This window comes from Ursus maritimus, unplaced genomic scaffold (assembly GCF_017311325.1).
Source record: "Ursus maritimus isolate PB19 unplaced genomic scaffold, ASM1731132v1 scaffold_16, whole genome shotgun sequence".
Lineage (NCBI taxonomy): Eukaryota > Metazoa > Chordata > Mammalia > Carnivora > Ursidae > Ursus > Ursus maritimus.
In genome coordinates, this window is record NW_024424008.1 from 47,825,207 (window position 1) to 47,835,461 (window position 10,255).

Genomic DNA, 10,255 nt, shown 5'->3' on the forward strand with positions numbered 1-10,255 from the left:
GGGGGGGGGTTGCCTCCCCCTCCCCCGGTGGCTGGGCGAAGAGCGGCGGACCCAGAGCAGCTCCCGCAGGGACCACCGCCTGCAGGCCTGCCCCGCTAGGGCTCCTCGTCCCAGAGACACAGCTGCCTCTGGGGTACATAGAAGTCGAAACTGTAGCTCTTCTGGCAGCTGCGGATGCCGCACTTGTAGGGCGCCGGCCGGTCGCGGCTGTGGCAGTATTTGAGCAGGCAGGGGTACCAGGCCAGGCTCAGGCTGTAGCGGCAGACGCAGGGCCTCCCGCCGTCCCCCAGCTGCCCACAGCGCGGCAGCAGCTGCTGCTCCGAGGCCTCGGGCAGAGCCTCAAACACGGAGCTGTCCACCCCTGGGGGAGAGAGGCAGGGGTCAGCCTCGGGGAAAGAGAGGGAGCCCGCCCACCCCTGCCCCTGCCCCACGTGGCCCTTCGGGCCTCCCGGCACCCCTGGGAGCTAAGTGTTATGGTTCCTGTTCCATAGGTGAGAAACCCGGCCCAGAGGGGTTTAATGATCTCCCTGAGGTCACAGAGTAAGGAGTGGAGTGAGGATGGAACCCAGGGCGGTCTGACGCCAAGGCCTCCACGTGGCCACCTGCACCCTATGCCTGGAAACGTCGCTGTACTAGAATGTGGCGGAATGAGGAGAAAATCAAGGAGAGCTGCTTCAAGAAGGTGGTGGCGTCTAAGGAGGGCCAGCGCGGATGTGCTGGGACGTCAGCGTGGCCAGGGCACGTGCGGGGGTGCTGGAGGGAGATGGCAGTGACCTGGCCCCTGGCTCGGCTCAGTGGCCATGGGAGGGACCGGCCTCGGGGGGGGGGTGCAGTATCAGACTTGCACTTGCACTGCAGTGTGGGGCACAGCTCACCGGGGAGGGCTGTGTGTGGAGGGCATGGCCACAGCTCTGTCGGGCGTTTCGAAATCCAGGGGTGCCCTGGGAGGGGCAGGCACTTGTCTAGTGCTCAGCCGGCTGGGCAGAAGGACCAGGGACCTGGATCTGTAACTACGCCATCTCCCTGTGCCCCCTACACGGAGGACCCGAGGACGGTCCTGGGCGTGGTGTCAGGAGAGGCACCCACGGTAAAAGCGCAGGGGCTGCAAGGCAGGGAGCACACAGAGATGGGGGCCCTCAAGGATCGTGGGGGAGCACAAAAGAAAGGAGAGGCGCTGACTTTGGAGGGTGGCAGCAGAGGTGGGCGGGTAGGAACGGGTGTCTTTGGGCCCCATCCGACGACAGTCCACCTGTGTCCTCACTAAGGGAAGGAGCGAGGTAGGTGCTGCCTGGGTGTCTCCCTCCACGGGGCCTAGCAAGTCACAGTTCTGTGCATCCCTACCTGGAAAGGCTGACTCCTCTCACTCAAGAGCCACATAGGCACCCCTTCCTCCAGGAAGCCCGCCCTGACCAATCCCATCCCGGTTTAGGGGTCCCTCCTCTGAACTCCTGTATCTCGTGACTCTCTATGGCGGGTGACGCGCCACCACCATGGGCAGCGCCCTGCTGACCTTGTTCCAGCCAGAACCGGACGTCCTCCTGGCGGGCGTAGATGCTATCCGCGGCCTCAGCACACACGTTGTGGATGTGGGGGCTCAGCAGGCCCCCCTGGCTGAAGTTGACGGCGACGTCCATGTGCAGGTGCTCCAGGCCCCGCACCTCCTCGGCCTGCCGCACCGCCCGTGGATTCTTCTGTATGGAGAAGAGGAGCCACTCCCACCTGGCCTCCGAATGCTCTCTCTGCCTACCCCTCGCCTGATGCCTGAGTGTCAGACAAGCTGCGGCTGGTCGCCTTTAGAACCCTGGGGCAGGCTGGCTGTCAACGGGAATCCTAGCATCCCCTCCAACTGGTGGAAAAACCAATGCTCGGGGCACAGCCAAGCCTTCCCAGCCAGCCACTGGCTGACGTCTGGGGCTGATGGGGAATTCTGGCAGTGGCTGGGGGGTGGCGGTGGTGGGCAGCCAGGCAAGCTGTCCCAGGCCAATGACCTCTGGGGTCCTAGACTTTCCAACATGCAGGGAGCAGGGTCTCTGGGAAGCGCCTAGAGCAGAACCCCCTGAAGAGTTTAGGGAACTTAGGTGAGGTTGGGGAGAGGCCCAGGGTCCAGGAAGGGACGGGGCGCAGGCCAACAGGCTGAAGCGTTCTGAACACCGCATGTGTTAGCTCATTTAATTCTCAGAATTCATTTCTCAATGAGAAAATAGAGGCTCTGCAGGCGAGGTCACTCCTGCAATGTCACCTGGATGACGAGTGGTGGCACTGGGGCGAAGGCAGATCTGACCTCAGAGTCCAAACCCCCAGCCTCCACCATCAAGGGGCAGGAGCTGAGGTTAGGGGACTGGAGGGATCTGGCAGTTGGGGGTCTGTGCAGATTAGCGATCTGGGGTGATGGGGTTAGCTTTGGCCTGGGGCAAAATCAGGGGGATGAGGACGACAGGGTGAGAGTGGGGTGCCAGGGATGAGGGCCAGGGTGGGTCAAGTGCTGGGTGGGAGACTGAGGTTGCGGTAGCGTCCAAGCTTGGGGCCAGGCTGGCTGCAGGACTGGGGGCTCCGGGTAGGAGCCGGGCCAGGGCAGGCCCGAGGCGAGCACTCACCTGTCGAAGCTTGGCCATGGCCTCACTGGGGATGATCTCATTGTGGTGCAGCCTGGTGACAAAGCAGAGCGCCTGGAACTGACTCTGCCCCTTCTCCAGTTCCCCCAGGATCAGGGCTCGGAAGATCTTCACATCCTGATGGGAAAGGGCAGGAGGATGGGGACCAGCTGGAGTGGGTGGGGCCCCACTCCCAGCCCACCCAGGGCTCAGCTCAGGCCTCGGACAGGACGCACGCCTGGACCCTGCCCTACAACGGACAGGGACATTTCCCTCCTGCTGGTCTAGGAATTTTTATCTTTCCCATTTAGACCCATAACTGAAAAGAAAGAACACAGCCCAGATGTTCCAAAACCTCCTGGAAAATTCACATAGTGAACCACTAAAAAGCTTTTCAAAACACAGCTGTTTACAAGTACAGAACTTCAACTTAAAAGAGCGAGCACCTCTGGTCGGTGTCTGGTTCATTCACAGCTGATGTGGCCCCTCGGGGGCACCCCTGTGGCACCCGGATGAGGGTGGGTCACAACCCCTATAAACTACCTGACCAGGGCATAATAGGGGAGGGCCTGAACTTTTTACAAGCATAGATTCCAGAGTTTCTCTCGGAGACATTCTCATTCGGGAGGTGTTGGGGGGAGGCCCAGAAACTGGTGCTCCTCAAAATGCCTCTGATCTGTGCTTCCGGTCAGCCCGGCTCCCGGCCACCCCCACCTCCGAGGGAGGTGGCGCGCATAGGACAGCGTTCAGGGCAGACGCAGCACAGGCTGGCTGCAGCTGTTGCCAGATTCTGGCCTGAGGGAGCTGGGATGGCTCACCTTTCCCCTCCTCTCATCACTTCCCCTTTCCCCACGGGGTTACTAATGGCATTACCAGCCGGCCAATGGCTCCTTCCTGTTACTCACTCATTGCATGAATGGGGGAGGCTGGAGGGGAGCAGAGGGAGAAGAGAGAGGCGGCCGCAGGGAAGGATGGAGTCCCCCTCCCAAGCCGGCTGCTGGAACCCTGTGCTCTGACCCACCTGCTCTCACCCAACCCTGTGCCTTGGCTTAACTGTTCCCAGTGAGAAGTCAGCAAGTCCCCATCAGAAGTGGTCTCAATCTATCAAGACCCTCCCTGCCAGGGAGGCACCCTGGCCATAATGACCATCGTCCTCCAGAACCCCTACGGCCCGGCTGTGGCACCAAGCACATGCAGCGCCGCGGAGCTATCGACGTACACGTCAATGTACGTGCCCTGGCTTCGCCCACCAGGAAAGCCCGCATTCACGGAGGGCTTCCTGAGCGCCTGCTGGCTTCAAGTGCTCTGAGACAGGGGCTGAGGCCCCCCCTCGGGTTCCTGTAAGGCAGTGAGGGGGAGTTGCAGCCTAACTCTGCAATGGATTAGCCAGGGCCCAGCCACAGCTTCGAGCTTCTGTAAGCCTCACCTGTAAGACGGGGACACTGCGGCATTTAGGCAGCTGGGTTGTGGTGAAAACTGAGTGAGTTAGGGTACAGGGCACAGAAGAATGCCCACCCCGACTCTGTGCTCAGTAGGCGCTCGCTGCGATCGGAGCCAGTGAGCACCGCCATCCCTGGCCTCTACGGGGACGTTTCTCTTGCTTCCTCTTACTATACATGATCTCTAGGACAAGGAGGTATGGGCATATACGGGAAGGTTTTCCATCAATAGTGCCGAAAGGGAAACTGGGGCCCAGCTGGTGACAATGGCCCCGTGAGGGTTTGGCTGATGCCAGTCTTGCAGGGAAGGTGAATCAGAGCTCGGGTTAACCCCAGCTTCCTCTCAACAGGAAATCCGTTCTTGGGCCATGAGGCTGGAATCTCCTCGCCCCGCCAGCCTGGGCCACCCGATCTTCCATCCGCTCGGGTTGGCTGAGGGGAGACTGGAGGCTGGTCCACTAGTGTATTTTCCACTTAGGGCTCACTTCCTGCCAGGGGAGACCAGATACCAGACTTCCCCTCCGAGGGCTTGGGTCCCTGGCAGGACCCCGGGGCAGGAGCCAACATCTACTTCCTGGGGATTTTCCAGCAATGTCTTTTTAAAAGAACCTTATCTGGAATAGTCACAGCCTCTTCTCCAAAACCAGAGCCACGTGCCACACTCTGGGGTCCAAGAGCTGCAGTGTGGGCTCTTTGCTCGGGGAGATCACCTGCCCACCGTTAAGAGAAAGCATTTGAACTCTTGGACCAGACCAGAGGATTAAAAAAAACACCTGTTCTGAGTCTTTCCCTCACTCTATTATATTAAACAACAATGTTGGAGACAACAGCAAAATGATAGCAAAATGGGAATCTGCTGGTGAAGAGAGGGACTGAGGATTTCTCGTTGAGATAGAAGATTTACTTGGGGAGGGCAAAGATTTATTGAAGTCTATAACTGGAAGGGACAAGTCACTGTTATTATGAGTCAAAAAGGATGCATTGTCCTGTTTAAAATCTTTACAACAATAGGAGGTAGGGAGGATGATTATTACTTAGTTGGGAATGGGTTACTTGCTCAAGGTCACGGGACTAGGAGGAAATGTGGCTGGAATTTTAACCCTGGGCAGTCTGACTTGAAAGCCTGCGCTCTCTCAACCCCCAGGCACCACTGCCTCCCAGATGTCCTTGGTGCCTGGTTCAAGAAACTGAAGCCCTTGGGGCGCCTGGGTGGCACAGCGGTTAAGCGTCTGCCCTCGGCTCAGGGCGTGATCCCGGCGTTATGGGATCGAGCCCCACATCGGGCTCCTCCGCTATGAGCCTGCTTCTTCCTCTCCATTCCCCCTGCTTGTGTTCCCTCTCTCGCTGGCTCTCTCTGTCAAATAAATAAATAAAATCTTTAAAAAAAAAAAAAGAAAGAAACTGAAGCCCAGGCCCAGAGAGGCAGGGTAGTCTGCCCTTGGCCATACAGCTGGCAAGTGGTAGAGCCAGGATCAGAACTCAGCTCCCTCTTCCAGCCATGCCTGGAAGTCCTGTGTAGACCTGCCCTGGGAGTGTGGCAGCTGGCATTCAGGGTTCTGCATGACTAACAAGAGCCAGCGTCTGACATAGATAGGAGGGCGACATGAGGCCGGGTCACCCTTCTGATCCACCTGCCTGCCTGCTTAGAACCTCTGTGGACCCTACATTCTCCAGTCTGTCTGGTCCTATTTCTCCAGAAAGACCATCTTGCACTTGCTGACCCCTGGGAGGGGGTGGGCACCCCTAGCTTCTGGACCTACTTGCCTCCATCATCCTGACCAGTGTCCCTCCTCCCTTCCACTCTCTACACCTCAGACTCACTGCCAAGGTTCCAGGGGCTCCTTTCCCTCCAGCACAGAGGAAAGGGTAGGGGGAGAGGTCTCCCTGCTTCAGCAAACATCTGGCCAGATGCTAGGCCCAGGCCAAAGGGAAGCCTGGCTCCCAAGCTTCCTCCTTGCCCGAGACTGCCCTGAGATGAGTCACCCGGATGTGGCCTAATGCCCAAGGCAGATGGCACAGCTGGAGATGTCAGGGTGCGGAGGAAGGTTTCTCAGGTCCAGGACTCAGGCTGGGACTCCCAAGATGGAAGTTTCTGTAAGGCTCCTGCTCGCATGAGCTCCCGGGAACCTCCAGCCCACTAGGAGCGGGCCACCTGGAAGACGCAGACCGTCCAGTACCAGGGCTGACACCTGGGCGTCAGGGTGTGGCACGTGCACCATGGGGATCGCGAGCACTTGGCTGAAGTCCTCTGTGGTTTTAAGTAAAGCTCAGGAGTAGATAGGTAGTCGGACAGCACGGTAGTTACGAGCAAAGGCTCTGGCGTCCGCACTACCTACGTTCCAATGCTGGCTTTGCTCATACTAGCCGTGAAACTGGGGAATTCACCTCCCCATACCTTAGTTCCCACATCTGTTAAATGAGTTAAACTAACAATACCTACACCTCCAGGGATTACTGTGAGGAAAAAATGAGCCAAAGGTCTCAGAACATAGTGGGCTGAATCCTTTGTCTGTTATTGCTGCAATCTCAGGCCTAGCTCCAGCTCCGATCTACTCCCGACCTGTAGAAGCAGGAGCAGATTGTTCTCCTCCAGATGCACCTTAGGCCCAGAGAGGTCAGGGCACTCCTCTGGGGCTTACAGGGAATCAGCAAATCTGTGGGAGAGCTTTGGTCAGCATTTCCTGGGGCACGGCCCTCACAGGCACCAGGCTGGGTGGGAAAATGGCCAAGACCAAGGCAGAGGCCCCTGTCTTCAAGGGGCTCATGGGGAGACTGACCTCCTACAACAGAATCAGTACACTGCATAAGGCCTGGGGTTGAGGTTTATGACAAGTGCTATGGAGCAAAGGATGGATGAAGGATGAGACTGGGAGGCAGGGTGGGAGGGAAGACTTCTCCAGAGCAAGGGACATTTCAGTGGTCCTTAACAGTCAAAGGATGTGTGTGTGGGGGGGGGGGCTTTCTAGCAAAGAGAGAGAGAGAGGAATTTACAGAAGACGGAAATGTGAGGCTCTCATAACACCCCCACCCAATCCCTCCACGTTGTCACTGATCTGCCTAATGCCCTTCGGAAGCTCCTTTTGCCCTTGCCCTAAAGTGTACCCTCCCGGGGCTGGCATCCGCCCCCACCGACAGCTCCTCTCACACTCCCTGAGCATTGAACTAAAGAGCCTCCAGTTCCCAGAATGAGCTCGATGAGGCCTTGTGCCTGTCCCCGAGCTGACTCCTCTACTGGGGATGCTCGGCCCCCTTCTGCCTGCCATCTCTCAGGGCCCAGTTCAAATGCATCCCCTCCTCTGGCCTGTCCTCCCAACACTGCCCCCACCAACCTGCCAGCAGACTCAGCCGGCCCCAACTCCTAACCTCTACAGCACGAATCCCACTGAGTCTGCAACCATCTCTTGCCTTACCTTCCAGACTCAGCTCCTTGGGGCTGGGAAAATAACTTATTTGCAGTGACTCCCCGCCCCCTAGAACACAGCAGGTGCTCCGTAAGTGCCTGGTAATGAATAAACGAAGGAAGGAGCCCACAAACAAGAGCGTGGAAGCATCCTGAGCCGACCACTAGGGACAGGGTGGGGCGAGGGAGGGCAGAGTGGTCAAAGGAAGAGGCGGGTACGAGGGGCAGGGCAGCGGGTCTGACAGTCCAGCAAAGAGTCTGACCTTTAGCTAGCAGATCACCGGCAGTCCCTGGTGGGTTCGGAGCTGGCTCCAACTTGACTTGTGCTGGTCCAGTGTGCACCTGATTTAATGCCTTCCCAGAGGACCCCATCCTCATGTGGCATCTTCTGCCCCAGCAACAAGTCATCCAGGCCCCGCATAAGATCTGCCCCTGGTTCAAGGGCAGAGGCAGTAACCTCAGGGTCTGGCACAAAGCCCGAGCGCAACACTTAGCAGCTGAGTGAACGCCCGCCTGCATGCATATGCTCTGGGGCCTCGATCGGCCGGCTCCCTTGCCTCCCACAAGAAGACGGGTAGTCCTACAGGCTGGTAGTCCCACCGTTGCTATTTTGGCTTTTAGCAGGTTCAGGGGATCATTGAATTCGTGACCCAGTGAGGTTCCAGCTGGGGACGGGACCTTCACAAGTCATGCAGCTGCGGAGCCAGGACCAGCAGCCCGGACCTCCTGACTCACAGTCCAGTGATCCTTATGCTCTTCGGAGCTGCCCCCATCAGCCCCTATCCACACATTGTTCTTCTCTGTTCACTCCCTGCCAGGCAGCACTTCTGAGATCCACCGCGAGAAGGCTGCGCAGGCCCAGCTGTGCTGGGGCTCCGGGCGAACACCTAGGAAGACAGCAGACAGCTGCCTGGGAATAGCAGGGCCCCAGCCCTCTGCACTGGACCGGCAGACACCCTGCGCCGGGCCCAGGTGCCGCCCTCCGGGGGAGAGGCCCCAGGGGAAGCTTAATGCTGGGAGGGGAAGCAACGCTGCACACAGAGCCCCTGGGAGCTCAGTGGGGATGACTGTGGGGCCGTCACACTGCCCTCCGCTGCCGACTTCCAGCCTCAGAGAAGATGCGGGAGAGGGAAACGAACTTCCCTTGCTTTGACCTGCTGTTGGGGGTTTTATGTTACAGCCCAGCGGAATCCTAACTGATACATGCAGATGCCCACCTGCTTTCCCCCATTCACAGGCCACATGCCTGTAATCTTCCTCGCGTACTTGCTGCTTCTCGAACAATCTCTTTCACACACAGCTGCTCCCGTCTCTCCCCGGCCCCTGGTTGCTCACAGGAGCACACTGCCACCCTCAGTGTCCCCCACGGAGCCTCCAACTCACCCCCTTCTCTGAGCCAGTGCGGCATCTCGCACATGGCCTCACGCACTCCCTCATACATCCTCTCACCCACATCGAACAAGGTCCTCACACTGCTGTCTCACTCAGCGCCCTCCTCCAGAGAGCCCGCCTGCTCTCTCAGCCCAGCCCTCCACCATGGGGAGCTGAAAACGAAGGGGGCCAGGGTGGGGAGCCACCCCGTCGCTCCCGCTGCCCTCCCGGACACCCAGGCTGGGGGCCTTCTCTCCAGGGTTCTCACCCTGTCCCCCCCACTGCTGCTTGCCCTCGGGAGCGTGCTCTACCATCTTTGTCTCCTTTCCATCACAGCACAGCGCATGCTTCTGCGGCCCAGGCTGAGCCAACCCAAACATTTATCCCTCTACTCCTGGCTGCGGCTGCTTTGTGGCTTGAGAGGGGCCGGTTTCGTGGGGCCGCGGAGGTGAGGAAGGCGGCCAGGAGCCAGCACCTTCCTAACCCCATGCTGGCTGCCTGGTGGCAGACTCGGGAGCACCTTGGCGACCCCGCCCAGTCTCCCTGAGCAGGAGCAGCGGTGAATGGCGTCAACCCAAAGCCAGGCCAGGCCCATTCCCAGACTTAGGCTGCCCCCATTACGGGAGGCCGGTAGACCCTCAGGGCTGGTTCTGGGACAAAAGCTTCTTGTTAAGGGGATCAGCACAGCCACCAGCCATGAGCAGTGGCCCCCTGCCCTCTCCCAGCCCCCTGAGCCCCCGGTTCTCCGTCAGCCAAATCCCAAAGGTCACTACTGTTCCAACTGCCCCAGGGAACAATGTGAGGCTTTATGTGGATCAACTGCGCCCCACTGTCCTGCTGACTCAGGGCTCCGAAGATGGGGCTCCGACTTCTCTCTCACCCAGATTCCCAGCCCCAACGCCTCCCTTGCTCCCGGCCCTTTATCAGAATGCACAAGTGGCAGCCGCTTCAACACTTGCCAGCCTAAGGGATGGGAGCTCCTAATGCTGCTGTCTGGCCCTAGAGCAGAAATGAAGGTGCTGGAACAATGCGCTTCGAGCCAGGAAGGACAGCTGGGCCAGGGGGACCTGCCTGGGCCCTGGCTGGCATGGCTACTTGCCTCCTCACGTGCTCCGCTGGCCTCCGCTTTGCAACAGCCTCTTAGAATTCCCTTCTCACCCGCCTGTGAGCACCATACTGTTGTCTCTGCCCCGCCTGTGCCGCGTCTGAGCCTGGGGCTCCGAGAGGGCGAGTGGCTTGTCAAGTCGCATGACTGGTGAAGGGCTGACAAATGTCCACAGCGGCGCTCAGGAGTCTGTGAGATCTCTTGAAAGCGGTCCCTGCTCCCCGGCCTCTCCAGGGGAAGAGTCTCAGGCACAAAGGTGCCAAGGGGTCAGTAGTCACCATATCCACTGGGGGGTTATGGGCTCGGGGGGGGGGGCGGGGAGGGATCCAGCCCAAGTCTGGACGGAGGG

At 59.2% G+C, this 10,255-nt stretch overlaps 1 protein-coding gene across 1 annotated transcript in view; it reads right to left on the reverse strand.

Moving 5' to 3' along the window:
* Nucleotides 1-6: 6 nt before the first annotated feature.
* OAF (out at first homolog) overlaps nt 7-10,255 on the reverse strand; it is a 16,512-nt gene continuing 6,263 nt past the window's right edge. The window contains exons 2-4 of the mRNA XM_040631123.1: nt 2,595-2,729; nt 1,511-1,691; nt 7-361 (exon numbers count right to left, since the gene is read on the reverse strand). Of these exons, the coding sequence (XP_040487057.1) occupies nt 96-361; nt 1,511-1,691; nt 2,595-2,729 (582 nt within the window). The 3' untranslated portion in view covers nt 7-95. The remainder of the gene's footprint in view (nt 362-1,510; nt 1,692-2,594; nt 2,730-10,255) is intronic.